The sequence below is a fragment of the Cibotium barometz genome, chromosome 8 (assembly GCF_041138505.1).
Source record: "Cibotium barometz isolate CiBa-2024 chromosome 8, ASM4113850v1, whole genome shotgun sequence".
Lineage (NCBI taxonomy): Eukaryota > Viridiplantae > Streptophyta > Polypodiopsida > Cyatheales > Cibotiaceae > Cibotium > Cibotium barometz.
Genome location: NC_141053.1, coordinates 55,842,853 through 55,866,797, shown reverse-complemented (window position 1 = coordinate 55,866,797; position 23,945 = coordinate 55,842,853). Strand labels below are relative to the sequence as shown.

At 44.0% G+C, this 23,945-nt stretch overlaps 1 protein-coding gene across 1 annotated transcript in view; it reads right to left on the bottom strand.

Moving 5' to 3' along the window:
- The window catches only part of LOC147636438 (uncharacterized), an 81,737-nt gene extending 76,544 nt beyond the window's left edge, over nucleotides 1-5,193 (bottom strand). The window contains exon 1 of the mRNA XM_086801877.1: nucleotides 4,816-5,193. Within this exon, the coding sequence (XP_086658003.1) occupies nucleotides 4,816-5,021 (206 nt within the window). The 5' untranslated portion in view covers nucleotides 5,022-5,193. The remainder of the gene's footprint in view (nucleotides 1-4,815) is intronic.
- Between the last annotated feature and the right edge of the window lie 18,752 nt (nucleotides 5,194-23,945).

The following is a 23,945-nucleotide window of genomic DNA, read 5'->3' as shown; positions in this document are numbered from 1 at the left end:
AATGAATACAGTACTAAACAAGAGGCTCGAAGTTGACGTTCGAAAGTAGAGCGACCACTTGAGTGGTCCAGTCTCTACGGTCCTATGCCTTCATTGGAATCCGCGGAGAGCGCCCCACTAGTGTTCCAGAACCACGCACAAACAGGCACTCCCGTACTAACGCCTGGCTCTCTCGATCTCGGCACCTTTGGACCGTGGTTCTCCAAAAGCTTGGACTACTCGGCACCGAACGGGTGTTAGCCGTAAAGAGAGAATCCTTTATCAGATTTACAACACAGTTTTTAACTTAAATCTGAATTCACTTACTTGTAGCTTGCAGATGGAAGACCAATACCCATGGTGTCTGTGTGCAGCTACTTGAGAGGGACACCAAGACACAGCAGCTTGTCGAGGAGGATGAGGGGTAGCTACCTCTGGAGAAAGTGTAGCCACCTGCCAACTGGAGGTGGAGCCGCCGCTGGAGATGGATACACAGTGGCCTGCTGTGGAGGTAGCGCAGCCTGTATGGAGGTGACACACAGCCTATATGGTTGCCAGGCTACAGTGGAGAAGGGAGAGCAGCCTACAGCCGCCGGCCTGTAGTGCAGAGCTTGCTGGAGAGGACACACAATGGACAGCCGCCTGCTGAAGCTGGAGCGCTGCCTGCATGAGATGGACAGCCGCTTGTAGAACCGCCTGGCTGCAGTGGAGAAGGGACCGTCAGCCTGTGGTCTAGCCGCCCGATGGATAGGTGACGCCTGGCTGCAACCTGCACCGCCTATAGTGCAGAGAGAACAACCGCCCGCTAGAGGTGAGCATACAGCCGCCTGCAAGAGGCAGCGTAGCCTTCTGGAGGTGGCAGCCGCCTGCTGAGTAGGCAACGCAGCCTTCTGGAGGTGGCAGCCGCCTGTTGAAGGAACAGCAGCCGCCTGTATGGGAGGAGAAACAGCCACTGACAGATAGGAGATAGCCACCAGCATGCGCAGCCTGACAGAGAAAGAGGGGAAGGTGGCGCATCCAAAAACATCTTCCCAAAGAGAGAAGGGTGGTCGCCTCTTTGTAGGTGTTGGAGGGAAAGTTGTACGACTACAGCTGGCCAGCTCCCCAAGGTTGCATGGGGGCGGCCAGTTCCATGGTGTGGTGTGGTGTGGGTAAGTGGCCATGCACCCACCCACACACACTTAAGGGGCTAAGTGCGGGGTTTCCCTCCCCACCTTGGCCCACAAGTGGGTGCCCATAATGGGTGCCCACTTTTAAGTGAATGTGAACATACCACCTTATAAAACAAAAGGTTAGAGATAAAACTATTAAACCAACATGTGCAATACACGTACCACCTGTTCACATGCAACAAAACTTGTCAGAAGACAGAGCAAACTTCACGACTCACTGGCAGGCGTCCCCGCTCAGTAAGTGGCACGTCAAGCAGGCAAACACAAAAATACAAGTCATGCGAAAACAATTTCAAACATGTAAAACATGAGTGCGACGTAAAACATGAATCCTGGTCTTCCTATGGAGTGACAGTCCCATAGGTAAGACACAGTTCCAGGCATGAGCCTCCCTATGGAGTGACAGTCCCATAGGTAAGACGGCACAAATACTGGCTCTTCCATGGCGTGACAATCCCATGGATAGAACACAGTCCAGGTCATACACGGGTGGCACCAATCTGGCTGTCGTCCATACAACACCATCCTGCTAACACATAGGTGGCACCAGTCTGGCTCCCGTCCATGTTTAGCAAAAATATTGGCCTCTTCACATGAGACACCCGCCTGGTCTCAAGTGAACGAGACACAAATCTGGAGATGGACCAAATGGTCGGCCAATTGGTAACACGACGATCATTCGCCTGCCAAATATCAATCTGTGCCTGAGTCACACCACCAGAAGCAAGGGTGGGAGAAGTGGCATTGGTTGGTGTAACAAGCCAATCCCAAAGATCCACGCCACACAAGGCCGATTTCACCTTCACCTTCCATAAGGTGTAGTTGGAACCAACTTTGCAAACTCAAAGAACATATGAAGAGAAGTCGGAGCAGCCATCACAAAAGCTTGGGCTCAATCTCAGAAATATGCACAATCTTAGAAGAAGAAGTGTCCTCCACAGGTACCAAAAGCCCGAACCACCACAATCCCCCTCTGCACAAGGGAATGTCCACCGGAGGGAAAAACGCAGCCAAAGAGGGACTGCTGTCCTGAAAAACAGGCCGCCTAGATCCAAACTCCAAGTAGGAATGAAACGCTGATGAAAAAGTTACCTTTTGGCTGCAAGCAATGAAGCCAAACTGAAGGAGAACCAACCAGCAGAAGCTGTCCACAAAACGCAGCAAGAAGAAGGCTGCAAATCTGTGAAAAACGCAAAGGATAAGGGGCACCCGTGCTCCAAGTTAAACAAGAGGGGATGATGTCAGGTGCACACTCCCAAGTGTGACGTGGACATGCTTCTACCAATTGGCCATCTTAGAGGTCGAGTACAGGGCTGTTGTCTGGTGTTATATTAGGTGACTAGATTCACATGTACAATGGAACGGATAGAGAACGTTCTTGAATTCATCCCTCAACCAAGGGCTACCAATCCAGAACGGGAACAGTTCATGAGCTCATATATGAGCTATAGAGGTGTAGATCATGCATCGACGATTTACCTGTGGGATTTGTGTGAGGGCAAAAGAACGAGAGGACCAAATGTACGAGAGATCAGAGCAAAACAACACGGCATGAAATATGTGAGTGAGACTATATATAATGGTGAGTGAACATATGTACAAGAGCCCTCTAATGTGACGTGACTCCAAGTAGAAAGACCAGTGCAGAAGCCAAGATGATGTTGGAGCTGAAGCACAGTCGATGACGAAGGCTCGCGTTGATATGAGGCAAAGCACTCCGAGAGGTGGTCGGTGTCGGAGGCTCGCGTCGGTGGATGTAGAGGCACTCCGAGGTGGTAATGGCAGCGGAAGATGAGGTGATGCAGGCTCTAGTAACAAGGGTGCTGCGGTACCTGAGGTGGTAGATGTAGAGTAGAGAGGGCTGTCGTCCCGAGTGGTGTAGCGGTGCAAGCTCTAATGGCAAGGGTGCTGCAAGACCTAAAGCGTGCAGGCTCTAGTGACAAGGGTGCCACGTACCTACAGTGGTAGAGGAGCAGAGAGGATTGCCGTCCCAAGTGGTGCAAGCTCTGGTGACGAGCGCTGCGTACCTAAAGGGTGGTGAGGAGCAGAGGGGGCTACGGTCCCGAGTGGTGCAAACTCTGGTGACAAGGGTGCTGCGTACGTACCTGGGTGAAGATAAGCACAGAGCGGGCTGCCGTCCTGATGGTGTGATGTAGCAGAGAGTGGGCTGCTGTCCCGATGGTGAGAGCTGAGGAAAAATGCCGAAGTGCTCTATGTAGCAGAGAGGGATGCTGTCCCATGAGCTGAAGATAAAATGCTGATATGCTCTACTGTGGCAGAGAGGGCGGCTGCTGTCCCATAATCTGTGGTAAAACGCTTATGATATGCTGATGTAAACGCTGATGATGTGCTGATATAAGCGCTGATGATATGCTGATGTAAACGCTGATGATGTGCGCTGTAAGCGCTGATGATGTGCGCTGTAAGCGCTGATGATGTGCTGATGTAAACTACTGAATGTAGCAGAGGGCTGCTGTCCCACGGTGTGGCTTGTAGCAGAGAGTGGGCTGCTGTCCTGAGATGTGGCTAGATGATAAAACGCTGAGGTGCTGTCCTGTATGATGAAGCAATGTGGTGTAGAGCCCGGCAGAAGCAGCAGCAGCAGATGGTACCGGATATGGTCAAGAAGTGGTACACTGTGGTGAATGATGAGGCAAAGCTATATATACTGTGTGGGACTGCTGGTCAGCCAGCCTAAAGGCTGTCAGCCAGCAGAAAAGACAAAAATACTAAATAAAACCAATAAATGTCCAGAAAATTCCCTTTTTAGGGCTGGACAAAAAGCTATTTTCACACATTTTGCTCCAGAGATGACCTTCTTGATGAGCTGTGTTTTAGGGCTATATGCTGGCTGGACACTCTCCTTCAGATGAAGAAGATATGGTTGATCTCTATGCTCCCCTTCTGCAAGCTATTCAAGGGTCAATTGCCTCTTCATGCTTGGGCTGACCCTTGAGCTCACAAGTTGCAAGATGATTCATGCCCTTGGCTGGCTGCTCTTATATAGGCATCCTAAGAAGCTGCAGAATGTCCACATGGCATTCCCTCCTACGTAACTTGTTGGTAGGATCTGGACCGCATGATCGATGATGTCCGATTGTTCGAGTAACACGGGTGCTTGCAGAAGCGTGTTTATGAATTAATTGATTGTGATTAGCACCTAATCAAAGACTTAAACCCATGCACAAATTGCTCAAAACACAGTAAAGAGAGATGACCTAATCTACCAAGTATTTATATACAATGTGAATAGAATGCATACAAGCTTCAGAATGCACAAAGTACAATCTGCTTATCTCCCCTCCCCCTTGAGAGGGATTAGCCTCAAGCCAAAGCGCTCATATGTAGTGGAACTGTGGTTTGAAAGAGCTCAACTCATGTCTTATAACAGTAGAGGTTTCTATACTTATGTTATGTGGTTTTGAGTACAAAATAATTCCATTTATGGAATAAATCTCTACATAAGGTGATAGCTTTTCTATTCAGCTTCCTTTCAGGGCATCTCAAAGCGCTGTCACGAAATGTCTTGACATGTGGCAATGATCGCATCCATACATGTGGCTCGATCAGGGGCTCTGTCTAGCCACAAGAACAAAGGGGGGAAACCCTAATTATTTTTTTGCTAAGCTTAGGAGTATGAAATAAAGCATAAAGGGGGGCCTACTTTGAGATGCCTTCCTCGAGGGTAGTCTGCTCTTCGATGCTCCAGTCGACGACGATGCCAGGGTCATGCTTGAGGGAGTGCTGCTGCACGTCATTACCATTAAGGACGCTGGGCATTGCGTTGGTGTCCATGGAATTCCCCGCCGCGGCCTGGGCGCCGTGCTGCTGGTAGCTCTGATTAGCGTTCGGATTCGAAGAGACCGCCATCGCCAAAGACAAAAGCAACAGTCCGCCGTCCCCCGTCTCCTAACTCACTCCTCCATGGCCCATACCTTTTGCACGCTATACCAAAGACTCTGCACTAACATCAGATCTCTGTACAGTTCCTACACATGCCTACCCTCTGGAAGTGCTTCTCTCTCTGTGCTCGTTCGCCACACTTTTGCCGGAAAGCGAGTATATAATATAATTCTTTTCAAAGCCTATATAAAATTTACGGATATTTTCAATCATAAATTTCTTAAATGTTGTAGGACCCCAACTCCTTTGAAACCACAGAAGGTTCTGACACAAATGGGTCCCACGTGCCAATATTAATTTCTGAAAATGGCAAAAACCTTGCCCAGCCTCCCAGCCTCCCAGCGGTCCGATTTTGCCGAGCACCTATTCATATGGTTTGGAAAACCCATGGGCGGCGGGCAACAGGCTTGCCCTCTCTCATGGGCCATCACGAGAACCTTGTCTTTCTGCCGTTTAAGTAAAAATTTGACAAGAAAACAGGATTTTCACCTACAGTTTACAATCAAATTACCCAAAAGCATTTGATAGGACCATCAAAAAGCAAGCTCTGGGCAGCTCCGAAAAGGTGTTCTACGGTGCTAAATACCTCCGGTCATATAGCAGCTATGGCAGGGCTCCACCACCCATAACCATTGAAGAGGAAAAGCTTGCATTAGTGTAAAAATAATGTGTGTAGAGCATGTGGGTGTGCATGCACTTCAAAGAGCAGGTGTGTAAATGCCTTAGGGGTGTGTTAGTCCACAATGCAAGATGAGTCTTGCTAGATGAATGAAGTAGCCTATATATTGCGAACACGGCTGTAGCAGAGTGGTTAAAGCGGACAAAGTCCCAGCTAGTGCTTCTTCCAACAATCAATGCAATTTCCACATTAAAAACCACTTTTCCTTTTTTTTTTATTAATGCACAATTTGCTAGGTAAATGAATTTGTTTTAAAACTCTTACCATGTGTAGATATATGCGAACCAAGCACAAGTAATGGCTTTTGCCTTCTTGTTGTTAAAAAATTTTGTAAGTCACGCATTTCATGGGTGAAGCCATGTTTCTAGCTCACAAGTCATGCTACAGTAGGAACTCAGGCTGCACAAGAAATGAGGTTGGTCTATTACAAACATATCCCTCTTAAAAGGTGTGAGTTATGTGTTTCAATCAACAAATGACACAAGGAATGTCACACACGTGCTAGTGTGGCTAATCGTGAAGCTTTTAATGGACATGCAACAATTCAACAAATTCAAGCCAATGAAAAATTAGTAGCTGCACCATTGAATTGTCACATGAATGCATACATGTCCAATAAGCACTATTAAAAGTGGTGATTGATCTAGGACCCACACAATAATCGCACTTAAGTGCCCCACATCTATCCTTACAAACTTATGTAATACATTAGAGTGTTATGTCATGCCATTGCAAGAAGTAGGTCGGGAATAAATGTACATAAGCACTTGTAATTATAATCCAATACAATGAACCTAGTCCCAATTTCTTTTGACAGATAAATTAGTCCACCCTTCTTGAAGTGTTGTTGATTTTTGGCTTGCCTTCTATAAAAAACAAGCCTAAGCAATACAATGTATTTCTTTTTATTAACAAATTAATCCATCCTTCTTAAACTGTGATTGAATTTGGGCTTGTCTTCAGAAAAAAGCAAGACTAAGTAATAGGTATCACTTGCTTAACACTTGCTTAACTTTTGATTCTTTCTCTCTCTCTCTCTCTCTCTCTCTCTCTCTCTCTCTCTCTCTCTCTCTCTCTCTCTCTATATATATATATATATATATATATATACACTCTCTCTCTCTCTCTCTCTCTCTATATATATATATATATATATATAGAGAGAGAGAGAGAGTAGATATATATATATATATATATATAGAGAGAGAGAGAGAGAGAGAGTAGATATATATATATATATATATCTACTCTCTCTCTCTCTCTCTCTCTATATATATATATATATATATAGAGAGAGAGAGAGAGAGAGAGTAGATATATATATATATATATAGAGAGAGAGAGAGAGAGAGAGAGAGAGAGAGTATATAGAGAGAGAGAGAGTGTATATATATATATATATATATATATATAGAGAGAGAGAGAGAGAGAGTATATATATATATATATAGAGAGAGAGAGAGAGATTATATATATATATATATATGCTATAACGAGGCCTTAACGAGGAGGCATCCATTTTTTACGGTTATACTTGAACTTGAATAAGGAGGCTCTTAGCATTGATGAATTTTGTTTGGAAGCTTGAAGAGTCTATATACAAAAAAATATATATTTAAGAGCAAGGGACTCCATGAGTAGTTGGCAATGACAAAGATCTTGTAATAGGTGGACGTGAGGGTTTGTGGCACACCAAGCAAGGCTCTACATTAATAATGGCTCTAACATGATAGAGGTTGCTAGGGGGACATAAGAAGTAGCTTCGTTGAATCATGCTAATTTTACTAAGCTTTTATAAGGAGCTCCACATAATATTATTAATTGAGAAGAGTACCAAGTTGAAATTAATGTGCCCATAAGGCACTATTTTTTAATTAGATGCCAAGCACGGACAAATTAAGAATCACCTTTAACACACTATTAATGGGTCAAATGACTCACTATCCTCCTTCTAGTTATAATGTAAGAAAAACTTAGATAAGGAACCTTAGAAAGTGTAAAACCTTAGCAATGATAAACCTAAGAATAAAAAGGAGTTTAAAGGGGTTTGGGCAAGACAAGAGGATAATAGAGAGGCCCATAAACTTTATAATGAGAATAATAGAGAGACACACAAACTTTAGAATGATTAATCAAAGCCCAATCAAATTAAGTAAGTAGCTTTAAAATCATTCATATATCGAGTGTGATTATTTTGTGAGCTTTTACAAGATTTTTGTAAAAAAATAGAGCTTTTTGTACACACTTACAATATAAATAGCTCAAAATAAAATAAATACTCATCTTACATTGGGAGATGACTGGTCATAAGAAGTTTGGGATCATGTCTTTGTAGTAGTCAGTTGATATCGAAGGATACTCTGGACAACTGGCATACGTGATTATGTCAGCAAACACTTGTTTTAAACCTTTGTCAATTAGTTCATTTCTGCGACACTGACTAAGGACACATTTCTATAAGATTTTCTATCAACAGAGCAAGAGAGTAGAAAAGGGGTCAGAGTTGGGCGAGGTCTTGGGATAGTGTCTGCAAGGTTAGCTGAAGCAGGAGGAGCTTAGAGGATCCAGAAAGACTCATTTTGTACTGGGAACATAGGGGAAGATTTCGAAAGTAGTTTTCTATCATTTATGCATCAGTTGAAGTGAATTTTGGTCAGCTGAAGGGTGCTAATGTGTGATATTTGGCCCTAAAGTAAGTCGTAGGAGTGTTCTAATGTTTGCGGATAGTTTTTGATCTAGGATCATCACATAGTGACTGTTTTAAGAAGAAATCAATACATTATATGTTTGAGGCAACCGTGAGCGATTTGAGTCAAAAAAGCATCCATTGAGGTCAGCTGAGGCTTTTGGGTAAGAGATTTGAAGTCTTGGAGGTTTGATCTGATGGTAGAGGACAATTGGGGGTAGCAGCTAACTAGGTAGAAAGGTGTAGAAGTGCTCACTTGTGTGTCAGCCAGAGGTCCAGGGATAAAAGTTGAGCTGATTGATGCCATTTGAGTTGGGACCTTAGAGTCTCCAAGTTTTGATCCTCCTACATATTCATCTTGTGTGTCTGCTAGTGTTGTTATATAGGCCATCACCTAGCCACCACACATGCTTTGGTGCCCCCACTGAGGACAAAAAGCTCTTCTTTGAAGCTTTAATTTGCAAATTGGGGATCACTTGTAGATTAACTCAGACAAATGGCTAATTCCACATATGATGTCTTTAGAGGTGAGAGAGGGGAGGCTGTCTCTTTGTTTTTGAGAAGGTTTGAACTGACAGCCTTGAAAAATAACAGAGATGATGATATTTATAAGGCTAGGATGATGGGGTTGCTTCTAGAAGGGGTAGCCAAGGAGTGGTACGAGGATGTGCTGTAACAAAGGAGCAAAGAGGGAACTAGGAGGAATGCTCTAAGGAGGAAATATGGGAGGACTGAGAGTCTAGAGGAGCTATGGAAGGAGTTCAACAGGTTATACCAAGGGAAGGAAGAGGATATTGCAGCTTTTGTTAACAGATTTGAGGGGGTTTGGAGGAAAATAGTGAGAGTGCTGGGGGCAAATTACACTTTTCACCTTATTTTGCTCCCTCTTGGTTAATACCCATGGTGCCTTTGTTAGAACTATTTTGCTACTCTCACTTTTAATTGGCCATGCACTTTGAAGGCATCCAATGTTTTATAAGTCATCCCTTGCACCCTTTGTATCTCTTTTACCAATTAAATGGTCCCAAATATTTATTGCCACATTCTTGAAGATATGCTTGTGATCCAAGAGATGATTGATCTTCATGTCACACCAATATGGAAGTCGAAAGAAGATTGAGTGTTTAGACATTCCATTTGCTGGTGGATTGGGAGTGCTTCTCCATGCCTCAAACGAATCTCTACCTCTCATCACAAGTGGTGAGACATCATGTGGTGAAACATCATGTGGCACATACTTAGGATGTGAAGGAGGGAGAAATTGATGATGTTTGTCATACTCCACCTTCTTAAGTGTAGAGGGTCTTTCCAAAACAAGTGATGGTCCACAAATCAGATATTCATGATGTTCGGAGGTTGCCAAACCTACTTTAAAATTTAGATGACTGAGATAGAGATACAAACTTAAAGTTCAGGTGCCCCTGATTTTCTAAAGAAAGACAGGTTTATAGGGTTGTTGCATGGGATCATAAAGGATAAAGTTGAGCTAAAGTATCCAAATTCTTATGTTGAAGCTATTAGGTTGGCAATAGAGCAATGGAAGAAGAGAGTGAGGAGGCAGGAGCTGGCACGTAAAAAAAGGGGAGACAGTTCTTAAACATGATGCTGTTGCGCCTATCCAATGCCACGTAGAGACAGAGGTCAGGAGGGATTGCAAGAGGAGATTCAAAGGCTTACAGAGCAAATAGGGAGCTTGAACCTTGATGTGCAGGGGATTCAAAATCAGGTTAGGAGACCACAGGTTGGCAGACCTTTGAGGAACACAATGGATAGTTTTCAATGTTTTAACTGTGGAGAAAGGGGACACATTGCTCCATAGTGTACCCAGCCAAGGAGGGAACCTGGGGGTGTTTACCCCATAATTCAGAGGCTAGAAGGGAACAAGGGAGCTGGAAATAGAAAGATAAACAATAGAATTCAAGGACTAGTTCAAGGGTAGGTACCACAGGGACCTCTAGGAAATGTTCATATACTTGGAACTATTGAAGAGGAGGAAGAAGATGAGGCATATATGTTAGCAAATAAGAGAACCATGCTCCAAAGATCTGAATTAAAGGCGATTGGTAAGGAAACCAAGGCAAAGAAGAAAAAGGGAAAAGAGAAGGAACCTATGGAGAAGCCTGAATCCAGTAAGCAGGGGAGAGCTAGAGCGAGGAGAAGAAAAATTAGAATGATGAATTTCATCTGCGAGAAGGGGAACCCCCATATAGCCTTCTAGCAGATGTCAAGAATGAGAAGGCAAATATAACCTATGGCCAGCTGCTGCTGAATTCAAATATTAGAAGGCAATGGCATAAGCTGGCTAGTGTCAGGAGAGTCAAGGTCAAGATACCTCAAGCAAATGTAGTGCAACTGAGCAGGGTGTCTGACATACTACCAAGCGGATGCCTGGATATAGGGCAGAAAGGTAAATAAAGTATATATTGATGGAGGGGCCGAAGTATGTGTAATGACAAAGGAAGCAGTCCATGACCTAGGCTTGAAAGTGACAAGGAAGTCCATTTTTAGTGTTAAAATGGCCAATAGCTCTAAAGTCAAATGCCTGGGAGTAATTAAAGCCATGGAAAGGAATGTATTGGGGTAGAAGGTTGTCATTGAAATGCATATTATGCTAGCTAGGGTTGGGGCATACCCAATTATATTAGGCAGACCCTGGCTCATTGCTATGAGGTCCAAACAAGATTGGTACAGGGGGTGCATTGACCTGTTTGTTAACAGACCCAAGGGGAAGAGAATAAGGTGTGATTTGAAAACTGGTAAAATATTGGAGATTGGAGAGAGGTTGGAGGAAGAAAGGGAAGTTGATTCAAGCTCTGCTGGCAACTATGAAGAGTATTCTATTGGATCATCAAAGATAGATAAGGAGTCAAAGTCTGTTAGAACTAGAGGCAACCTTATGTGGTGTGCAGATGACTAACCCTCTAGCAAAGTCGGCTGCTGGTATTCAAGATTTAAAGCCAAATATTTCTAAGGATGAGCTGATGCAGATGTTAGCAAAGGATCTAACTAAAGAAGAGGAAGTGCACTATTATCAAGAGCTATTATACATGTATCCCAAGCTGTTGTTGCCATATATATAGGCAGTGATGTGTGTGAACACTTAGGACCGTAGGGGCACTTTTTCCCTCTTTACGAGGTTTTTTCCCCCGGCTTGTATATATGCCCATCTTTCTAGGGCTATCTTATCTTTGTACACTGACACAATCTAATACACTTTGTGTTGTGTGCATTCTTGCTTCTTCTTCTCCAAGCTTTGTGTGCTTTCCTGCAACCCTAATTCCAACAATTGGTATCAGAGCAGCTTGGCAGTTTCTGTTGACTCTGATGTATGGTATTTTGACAGTGGTGGTACAAAGCACATTACCTCACATCGTGATATGTTCACTTGTCTTGAGGCTGTCTCTCTAATGGGAATACTGTCACATGTGCCAATAATGCTTCTTACCAAGTGAAGGGCATTGGTAAAATTATGCTTATTGCTGCAAATGGCAGCGCTTTCACACTTTCAGATGCTTTGTATGTGCCAGGGATAAACAAGATGAATCTCTGCGCTTGCTAGACTTGGACTTGTAGTTAAATTTATGGATGACAGATGTATTGTTCATGATTTGTCTTCTGGTGATACGATTATTGTATCTGGCACCTTGTTTCGTGGGCTGTATAGGCTCAATTCTTATGACAAGTGTGTGGAAGATTCAGCAAATGCAGTTTCAGATGCAAAACTATGGCATGCTCGTTTTGGTCATCTGAACTTTGCTAGTTTGCTGCGTTTGCAGAAATTTGATATGGTTGCTTCATTGCCCCCTCTTGAGGCACCATTGAAACATGTTTGTGATGAAGGCTGTATTTTGGGCAAAATGCAGCGTTCTGCGTTTCCAAAGGATGGTTCTATGTGGGCCACTCACAAGTTGCAGCTTGTACATAATGATGTATGTGGGTCTATGCAAACTCCGTCATTTGGTAAACACTTGTACTTCGTGACTTTCATTGATGATTACTCAAGACATGCATGGGTATATCCACTGAAGGCAAAGTCCGAAGTGTTTTTGTGCTTATGGCTGAAAATGTATCCAATTGTACTATGAGCACTCTCCATTCTGATCGAGGAGGGGAGTACATGTCTAAAGAGTTTAATGCATTTCTGGCTAGTCGTGGGATAAAACACCAATGTACAGTGCCGTATACCCCTCAGCAAAATGGTGTTGTTGAGAGGAAAAATAGGTCACTTATGGAGATGGCACGATGTATGGTCAAGAGCCAAGCTTTGCCACATGCGTTTTGGCTTGAGGCTGTCATGTGTGCTGCATATGTACTCAACAGGTATTAAGGCTGTCAAATGCATTTTTGTTGGTTACAGTGCTGAAAGCAAGGGTTACAGATTGTATCATCCGCAGTCAAAGCGTATCTTGATTAGTTGAGATGTTTTTGTGGAAGATGCTGTGCAGCCTTTGTTACCATGTACCAAAGAGACAGGTGTGAGCTCACGGGATGTATTTGATACGTTGTTGCCTCTGTTTATAGGTGGGAATTCAAATGTAAGTCCTAATGAGGCAAATATTCAGCCTGTGCAGATTTCAAACGACATCATAGATCAACCTATTTCTGATGCAGATTTACAGGATGTAATTTATGAGGATAGGGCTGAAAATGAGCAGGCTAGAGGTATGCCTAAATGACTGGTGCAAACCTTGCGTGAGTGATAGTAAAATTGATGCACCTATGTCTAGTCATACTCGTTCAGGTTTTCAGCATGCCTCTTATGCATCTGTGCGCTTTTGCCGCACAGGTCGTAGCTGGGGACTTACCGAACACCGTATGCGAGCCACGAATGGCTGCAAGCATACAACCAGGAAGGCAAGCTCAAAACAGAATGCAGAAGGTGTGTCACTCACCGCTTAACTGCCGCCTTGAAGGATTCCCGCGTCGCAGCCGTGAAGGAGGAGCCGCCGTCGCCGCTCTACCGCCTCTCCGCCGCTTCGCCGTGCCGCTACACAGTGCGCTCGATCGCTCTCACTCTCTCTCTCACACACGCAGGAGAAGGAAAACAAGGAGATAAGGCAAGAGCACTCTTCTATTCACAACACATGAGAATGAGGATTTTAGGGTTACATTTGACTCATATAGGTGACTTGGTCGTTCACACTTGGGCGCCCATACATGGCCGGCCGACCCTAACCCTTATCCTACTGATATCCAAGGTGCGCCTCTCATCGGCGATCACCCAATCCCTTCATCCTTAACATATGGTGCCGACAAGCCCGGCCCATGACTCAAAATATTTAAATTAATGATGTAAAATATAGTATGTCGCAATGTCCGCCATGGGTTAACATGCCCCCCTTCCTGATGTAGATTCCGTCCTCGGAAGCTATGGTATGGTAAGCTCGAGAGGGTTGTTGTGGTAGACCGTCTGCAAAACAGGGAAGTAGAGTGAAGGTATGCTGGAATTCAAAAGATATAAAGTGTATAAATTCAAGCGTGTGAGACCACAATGGATGTTGCTATTAGAACTTAGTTTAAGGGTACATGAATGAGTAAGTGTAGCAAATTAATAGGAGTTTAAAATTATTGAAAGGAATTCAAGAGTTAGCAAGGTGTCAAAGGTTAATCAAGGTTTATATAACTGGCCTAAGTCAAGGAAAATAACCAAGCTTAATAAATAAACAGATGACCACACTGTGTCTACTCTAAGAACAAGTTAATACCACGCGTCTAGGGACACCAGAAACATCAGAGTTACAGGAGCCTTTTGCCTTTATTTATTTTTTTTCAATGCACGTGACAATTTTTACACAATGGCGACCTTCCTAAGGCAAAACTAACATCGATCCTGGTACCATGTTTAACACAAGGCATTATCCAGGAATCTATTAGCTCACTTTAGGCAAGGCTACCCCCTACCAACCAAGGCATCGGTTTGGAGTAGAATACTCCTCGCCTACCAAGTGTCAATAAGGCGATAGGCCAACATTGAAGCACATCATAGACTTGTATTGCCATTTATTGTAGGCTTGTTTTTTTTTAAAATCTATTTCTTTTGATCTTCGCTCCTGAACTAAAATGTGTTCTTACATCCTTTCGACAAGGGGTAAAAGCTATGTCCTAGAGGTCAACACACACACAGCCAGGTGTTCAAACATTAAGATGGTTTGACCCTAGACCTAAGACAATCGTATTCCAAGGTTAACTAAAGACGTCATGCTGCCTAGGAATATTTCCAATAAAGTTAAGCTCATTAATGATTTACAGTAGCATGCAAGTAACTTCAAAAACTAAGTAGTACATTGACAATTTCCATGTGGTCATGCATTATAGTTTATGCAATTGATTGAACAGTAAAAACGAAAGAGAGTGGGTATGGAAGAATTACACCTGTAATTGGAGATCTCCTTGATTTGACGAGACAGCTTGCAATTTGATGTAGATATATTTTGATGAACGTTGCGGCAGTCTCTAGACTTGTAAGCGAACCCACCTCAAAGTTTTTAACCTGTACAATCAACTAACAAGCACTATACCTCGAGAGGCACATGAATGTGAAAATTCAAGACTCGTTTAAAGAATCTAAACTAGAAAAAACTTGAAAACACTAACCTACCTACCAGTCACCACACTACTACTGAGGATACGGTAAGAGGATGTTGTAGAGTCCTGGCTCTAGCCCTAAGGCTAAGCCTCTATCCGCATCATCCAAATAAATAAAATCAACCTCAGTAGTGCCATGAGTTTCATCCGTCCATTCATCATTGTCAGATATTTCCTTTTCATCTTCCCATCCACATAAACTCATCAAGAATGTAACCATGCGAGGATAGTCCTCTTGTGGAAAAGGAAAGCGTTGGGCTATCGGGGATATTTCCTCTATGGAGTAGGGGTCAGTCATGGTCAATAGGCGAATCAGCCATTCTAATTCTTCAACATTTTCCTCTCTGGCCAGTACATCTATATGATCCCATTCAGTTTCAATAACAGGATAGCACATGTGAAATATCTGAGAAAGGTATAGATGATACCTCTCACCAAGGGTGGGAGTGGATGAAGTGTATGATGATCGTGCATCTGCCATATCTGCAAACACAGATATAGCATCAGTAGGTTTATGACAAGTCAATCTAGTTTGGATATTTCTCCTCTTTTTGTGCTCTTGCTCTTTACTATTTTTTGCTTTTCTTTTCTTTGTTTTTGTTTTTGTTTTTTTTTAAAGTATGAAGCTATATATATATACATCCCCTTGAATTTGGCAATTGCATGGTCAGGGGAGAAGGTTAAGGAGGAAGCATTAGAATGTCGAGCGTGAGTACATGCTCCCCCTTTCCTTAGGTAGATCATATTATTTGCAATGATGTTGCAGCCTCTTGGAACCAATTTGTCCAGCGGGTCATAGGTTGTGATGTGGGCAGATAGCTTTTTATGACCCTTGTGGCTACATCCAATTGCAGAGATGGTAGTGTACGCTCCCATTGACGAATGGAGGAAATGGTTTCCGACGATACTATTACAAGGGGAGACGTAGAGTCGGTTGTTTGTTGGGTGTTGACAAGAGTAGGTGTAGAGCATGTAGAAACTTCTATATGAGTGTGTGCCTGGCATGAGGAGCTAGAAGCTTCATGTGGCTCCCCCCTTCCTGAGCTAGGTGGTAATGATCGATATTGTTTGGGAATCCAAACTAACTCTGGAAGAAGTGGTGCAGAGCACTCTATTACCTTTCCCTTACCACGGTCTTGAATTGTCATTGAGGTGGAAACAATTGGTTTGCAAGGATTTACAGGTGATGTAGAGGGTTTCAACTTATGTTTAGGGACCCAAATCTGGTCATTTCCCTCGTAGTACCCTTGGGCAACTAATAATTTTTTAGGGATCCATCGTGATGTTACATTGCCCTTTCTCGGGTGGGTAGCTGCTTTCCTTTTATGAGGCTTCTTGGTGGCTGAACGAGATTGAGCAGGGAAAGTAGCTGTTAACGAAGCTTTGGGGACCCATTTGTATGTACTCTTTGGCATAGTAAGCGAAGCTTTAGGGACCACCTTGCCTGTTTCCACTCTTGGCGTTGAAGCGTTAGAGGGGTGGCCAACAATCGAAGATGGTTTTGCCACTAGACTTTGTGATTTTTCGTTATCTAATATTTGAGTGGGTGACTTAGGTGCGGGATTTTGAGCGGTCAGACCTAGTGTTGGTTCTTGCGTTGTGACTTGTCTGGTTGCCCAATCGATATTGCACTTGGTGGCCATCATCCATTTGCGCCCTAAGATTACAGTCCCTTCCATGGTGCCAGCTGGCATAACCAAAAAGCTTTGAATTATGGTTCCCTTGTCATAGGCAACCGGAGTGTGCAGAATTCCTGAAACGGGGGTTTTCTTCTTGTTGATTCCTTGAACTTGGATAGAACTCTTGGATAGAGGTGGTTTCCCCAGTTGACACCACACGCCATATGATAGCAAATTGTGTTGAGCTCCTGTATCCAATAATGCATTGTACAACACCTCCCCGTAAGGACTCCGTAACTCAATTGGGTATCTTAGAGGTGGGTCAGATTCCAGTGCATCCTCCTCTGCTTCCTCGAAAAATACTTGCGTAATTCCCAAGTTGGCTTCTCGTTGTCTCCTAGCACGCTGTTGACGTTCCTTGGCTTCGACTCTCGCTTGTATCTTTTTAAGCTCAGCTTGTTCTTTAGCTGCCTTCTTTTGATGGATTGCATGTAACTCCTCCTGGCTCAGGGGGTCATAGTATCGTTTGAATTTACTCCCATTAAGGAATCCAATGGTTTCAACTCCGTCGAGAGTCTCCACTCTGATGGTACCTTGCGGGGTAATTTCACATACTCTATATGGTCCCTTACCAGCATATTTGAGCTTCTTCTTTTCATTGCGTACTCCATACATCAGGACTTTATCCCCAACCTTGATGTCCTTGTCCTTTAGATGGCGATCAAACCATTTTTTCCTTCTATCCTTCTCCACAAGGGCATTGTATACAGCCAATTGTCTTTCTTCGTTTAGCCGCTCAAGGATATACAGACGCTCTGCTAAGGGATTACCATCCCATCCCTCTTGAGTAGCAACACGAAGACTAGGAATGACAAATTCCCACGGCATGACTGCTTCTTGGCCATATACCATTTTGAATGGTGTGCAATTAATAGCCACTTTGTACGCAGTACGATAGGCCCATAAAGCTGTCATAAGCTTTAGATCCCAATCCGTGCGATGAGCTTCAACTGTCTTTGTCAAAATAGAGATTAAAGTCTTGTTGGTACTCTCGGCTTGGCCATTCGCTTGCGGATAGTAAGGAGTAGATTTATGATGGGATATCATGAAATTTGTTGTGAGCTCCTTAATCACTTCATTTATAAAATGCGTACCATTGTCGCTCACAAGTTCAAAAGGACAACCGAAGCGTGTGATTATATTTTCAAAGAGGAACTTGGCTGTTGTCCTCGCATCTGCCTTACGTGTCGCTTTCGCTTCAGCCCATTTGGTCATATAGTCAGTGGCCACAATAATATAGCGAGATTGTGTGTTTCGGGCCGCTGGGCTAATTGGACCTACAAAGTCTAAACCCCACTTTTCAAATGGTTGGTTTACTTTGATTGGATGTAGGGGCATCTGATCTTTCCTCTGGGGTTTCTTGTATCGTTGGCATTCATCGCAACCCTTCACAAAGAGTGATGCATCTTGGAACATAGTGGGCCACCAATACCCTGATTGTAAGATCTTTCGCGCAGTTAAGTCTCCTGAGAAGTGACCACCGGCTACGCCCATATGTGCCTCTTGTAAAATGTATAGATACTCATCCTCTCGGGCACAACGCCTAAGAACGTCATCCTTTCCTCTTTTATAAAGAGTCCCGGCTATCAGGCAATAGGGTTCGCATTCTTTGATCAGCTTTCGAGCTAGATCTTTACGAAGCTCCTTGGGTGGAAAGCCATTAACCAAAAAGTTAACAATCTTCTCACTCCATTCAGGCATTGTCTCCACCATGAACAGGGAAGTGTCAGGTAAGTCATCATCAACCCCTGTAGGGGCCTCACCATTAGGTATGCGAGACAAATGATCAGCCATAACATGTTTTTTGCCAGGTCTCACAACAACAGTGAAATCAAACTCAAGAAGAATCAATAGCCATCGTGTGATTCTTCCTGTGGAGCATGGTTTGTTTACCAGATACAACAATGCTTGATGATCTACATAGAAAACAAACTTGGTGGCAAGGAGGTAATAACGAAATTTCCTTACTGCATATATCATTGCCAACCCTTCTCGCTCCGTAGTGGTGTAGTTCATCTCAGCATCGTTCAACTGGCGACTGGCAAAGCTAATGGGGTAGTCTAGCTTGTGTTCTCCAGGTTGAGTTAAAACACACCCAATAGCAAAGTTTGATGCATCAATATGCACATGGAAGAGTAAATCCCAGTTAGGCATTCTCAAGATTGGAGCACTCGCCAAGGCCTTCTTTAATAGCTCATAGGCACGGTCACATTCTTCGGTCCAAATAAACTCGATGAGAAGCTTATACAATGGTCGAGCTATCTCGGCGAAGAATAGAATAAACCTTCGATAATAACCAACGTGGCCCATAAAGCGTTGGACTCCCTTGTAGTTGGTGGGTGGTGGCAATTCCAGAATGACCTTGATTTTACTCTCGTCAGTGGAAATCCCATTTTTGGACACTATATGCCCTAAGATAACTCCGTGTTTAACCCAGAATTGGCATTTGAAAGGATTCAAGGAGATGCGATATAATCTACACCTTTCAAATATTTTTCGTAAACACATCAAGTGCTCGTCCCACGAGGAATGAACACAAAGATCATCTAAGAAAGCTTCACAGAAGTCCCTTAGATATTCCTTAAAGGCCGTGTTTATCAATCGTTGGAATGTTGCAGGTGCATTGGTCAAGCCAAAAGCCATGACGCGAAAGGCAAACACTCCAAACTCCGTGATAAATGCTGTTTTAGCTTGGTCCTCGACTGCAATTGTGATCTGATTGTAACCCGAGTACCCATCTAAAAAGCTATATGCCTCCTTGCCAGCCACTCTTTCAAGCACATGTTCAGAATATGGCAAGGGGTAATGATCCCTTCTAGTGGCTGCATTAACCTTTTTGAGATCAACGCACACTCTGAGTTTCCCATTCTTCTTTGGCACGATGACTATCGGAGAAACCCATTCTGAGTGCTCAATTGGGTATATGAATCCACATTTTACCAGCTTTTCAATTTCCTCTTGTACAATCTTTGCGTACTTAGGATTCATTGGGTAGGGACGTTGCTGGACTGGTTTAGCAGTGCTAATCATTGGAATCGTGTGTTGCACCACCGAGGGTGGAACACCCTTCATGTCATGATATGTCCATGCAAATATGTCCTTGAATTCTTTAAGAAGCTTTGTAAGTGCAGCTTCTTCCGCCTTGGTGAGGTCTTGAGCAATAAAAACTGGTTTAGACTCCTCACCCGGATCTGCTAAGTCTATCTCCTTAACTACCGCAGGGTCATCGTAGACACCGCTACTCCCATTGGTAGGCGTTCGTTGGGCTTTTGTGTAGACTACTTTACGTTCCCCTGTGGTGAATGATTTGAAATGATCGGGTGCGGGGTGTAAGTCTACTGGTTCTTGTTGTGCCCGGTTTTTTTCTTTTAATTCCGCTTCCTTTTGTTGTTGAGCCAACTCTTGGTTTTGCCGCCTTCTTGCAGTACGACTTAGTTTTGGCTTCTCTTCGATTTCTAATTGGGCGACGTCATGAGGTTGCGGAATACACCACATGACACTTTGGAGGTATTGTCCCCAATCATCCGCTATCTTCCGATGAGCGTCAATGGCTCCTACATAACTAAGCCATTCTGCAGTGGATCTTTCCTTGTTTATTGCAGTGCGTACATTAGCTCGATAGCGTTGGCGCTTATGTCTCGTTTTCTTCTTACCAAGTTTTTGATTTTTGTTTCTATCAGATTCGGACTCACTTGGTCGATCTTCACTTTCGGATGAACTGCAGGAGGTCACTATCCTAGGCCTTGAGCACCTTGCTTCCACATTTGGGTGAATATTTGATTCATCCCTTCCATCAGGCTCAGGGTCAGTTTCTTCTTGAGATTCATACTCAGAGTCGCGTTGGTCAGAGTCTTCGCTACTTTCAGTGTCAGTGGAGTTTGCCACTTTCTCGCCATTAGGTGTCAAGTGCATAACACCTATCATGTTTATTGGCACTAACAGTGGCATATCTTGCCCCTCAGGTGTTACCCAACTTGTACCTCTATTTCCCCATGTGTCTATGGTTGCCGCTAGGTGTACCCAATCCACGTTATCCGACTCAGTCATACCCGGTAGGACATCCATATAAGGAGAATCCTTCCCATCATCAGTCTCCTTTTTGCATGTATAGCAATACCTTAATGGGGCGGAGTGAATAGTGGTATCCGATCGATTATCGATGATAACCTTGCTTCCTAAAGGATGCGCGCGACCATTCTCAAGATCAACTCGAATGACAGAGTCCTGGAATTGTAGGTAGACATGGTTTTTCGACCAGTCATGCACCATTTGTGCTTCCCTCATGAAAGGACGTCCTAAGATCATTTGATATGACATAGGATGCTTGGAGAAATCCATTACAATGAAGGTATGTTTTACCTTGTATCCCAGGACCTTGATCTTAAGGTCCCTTAACATTCCAATAGGTTTAGCAATAGTTCCATTTGCCATCTTAACCACTATGTTTGTGACTTCGAGGTGAGGTCTCCCCATGGATTCCCAACAGTTTTTAGTCACAATGCTCACTCCAGCACCACCATCAAGGATTCCCTTTAGAGTTAATCCCTTGGTAGTAATGGGGAGGGTGGCATTAGATTCGTCCCCTTCAAAGTACTGTCCCAACTTGTTAACAGGTATTTCCACGACCGAGTTTTCATCTAGGTTGGGTTGTAGATCCCAATGTTCTCCTTCATCTTGAAGCGTGTCGGGTCTATCCATATTTGCAAACTGTGGTAGCCCCGCCTTTAGTTCTCCATTGAGAAATGCCCGAAGAGCTAAGAATAGCTCAGGATCTCCGTATAATTTGGATATGATCGTGGTTCTGATCTCAGAGGACATGAAATCCATTAGCTTAGACACATTCAATGGTACTTTTCGAGACATCGCCCCTTGACTAGGGACTGGTGAAGATGGAATCACTTCCTCTTCGATGGGGTCAGGCATTCCCTCTCTAAACATTCTTTCAAGCAAAAAGGGTGTTTGCCCACTTCCTGATGTCCTATCCTCACTTTCTTCCCGAATGATACTAGGTATAGCTAACGGTTTATGGTTCCGGTGAGGCTGAACTTGCGTAGGAAACACTGTGTCTGGAATTTTGATTTTTCTCGGGTTTGGCTCCAGTTCTCTTTGTGTTTCTTCCACCAAACCCCTTAAGTGTTGCACTTGTTCAATCTCCTCAACTGGGTTTGGGTAAGTTCCAATCTTTTTCTTGAGGGTTTTTGGCCCACGTGGCTTGTCTTGGGGAGTCTCAGTCATTTTGGGTGGTCGAGAGGGCCTTAACTGACTTGGTTGTGGGACCGAGGAAGTTTTCTTCTGTTTTCCCTTATTTATGTACTCGCTTGATTCTCCTTCATCGAGCTCCCGAGTGGGTTCCTCCTTTAAGGTAGTGGCTTTGGTCCCCATGGTTTCTATTGAATCAGAATCATCTTCAGGATCATTCATATACACGGGGTCGTCTCCTGTCCCTATGTTAGTCTTTGAACTGGGCTTGGAGCTCGTGGCATTAAGCGATCTCTTTCGCCGTATTTTCTTTTTCTTTGCCTGAGCGATTGATGCAGTATCCCTCTCTTCAAGAATGTAGTTTTGATTTTGAAGCATTGACCGTGTAACTACATTCGCGGGTACAACAGGTGTGGTTCCTCGTGCTTGGTTGGTGACCTCAACCAAATTCAATGGCGTAATCTTGGGCACATTAGGATTATGTGGACATTGAGCGATCAAATGATCTATGCCACAACGATTACATGTAAGTACCGGCATTCCCGATGTGCTCGCTTGATTTGGTTGCATCTGAGTAGAGATCTTCTGTAGCCTATTAGGGCACTCTGCTACACGATGTGGTCCACCACACTCGTAGCATTGAAGAGGTGGTCTCCTTGCCAAGGTGTTAAGGTTTTGCCCTCTTGTGGCGAGAGCAGCCGCTTGATATACAGGCTTGACTTGCCCAAAATGATCCTCCATGTAGTACTGGGGAATCATTTCAAACGTATCAATCCCGTATGGAGCAGTGGGGTCTATCTCCTCTTCATAATCCCCACACGCACTATGTGACTCACAACCCATCTGGTTTATTGGGGTAATCCTTGGATGTGGAGGTTGTGGTCCTAGCACTGGCGGTGGTAACGGCACAGACTGGACTACATTCGGATTCCTTGGAACTATGTGCTGTGACGGTTGCTCGATAGGTTGTGCAGGCATTAGCGCGGGTACTTGAGGTGTGTTTGACCAAGCTAGTGGTGCCTGGTTTGCCAACATTCGCTTAAGTGTTAGGCAATCTTTAGATTGATGGCCATACTTACCACATGCATTGCAATTCCCATTGAATTTGACTCTAAATGTGGGACATTCACTCGTGCTATGTGGTCCTAAGCACACCGAACACCATTGTTGCTCTCTCCTTGGGTACATATGGCTATTCTGAGGAGCTCGATTACCCCTAAAGTATTCTTGGAGAGCCTTCGTAAGGTCGGTCACAGACATTTCAGATATCTTGGGCTCCTTGGCAATAGGTTTTACCGTCATTGGCTCGTGCCCAGATACTTGCGAACTAACAGATTTTGTTTCTGAAGACACCTTTTTACCTGCAATCATCAAGTTGTCTTCTAACTGGATTGCATTGGCAGTGACTGCTTCCCACGTTGTAAGACCTCTAATGACTAGGCCATTGTAAATGTCCTCGTGGCACAATCCTCGGATGAATCTATCGAGGAGTTGGTTGTTATTGAAGCGTTCATCGGGAGTGCAGCGAGAATTTAGATGTTTCAATCGACTTATAAAGTCTCTCACTGACTCCCCTTCCTCGCGTTCAGCTTTTTGGAGTTGAGATGCTACCCCCCAAAGCACACCCTCGCGTATGTATTCTTTCAAGAACAATCTCTTGAGAGTGGGGTAGTGAGTGCGCTCTTCAACCCTTAAGGTTCGATACCAATCTCCGGCCTTCCCACTCAAGGTTAAGCCTAAGGCTTTACACTTGTGCAGCTCATTGTGCTCTTCCAAGGAATCACACACGTGTTCAAAGACTTCAATGTGCTTCCTAACATCCTCGTTACCACTGAAGTTTTGAGTGAGCTTAGCCACTTGTACTGCCTTGCTTCTAGGTTCTCTCTCAGGCATACCCCGCATGTTTTCTGCAATGGATCGTCCGATCGTCTGAGCAAATGCTGCGAGATCACCTAAGTGAGCAGGCATAGTTGGTGGAGGTACTTCTGGGATAGCCTGGCTGATAGGAGTTGGCGTTGGTCTGAGTAAGTTGGCAAATGACGTAGGATATGATATGTGGCTAG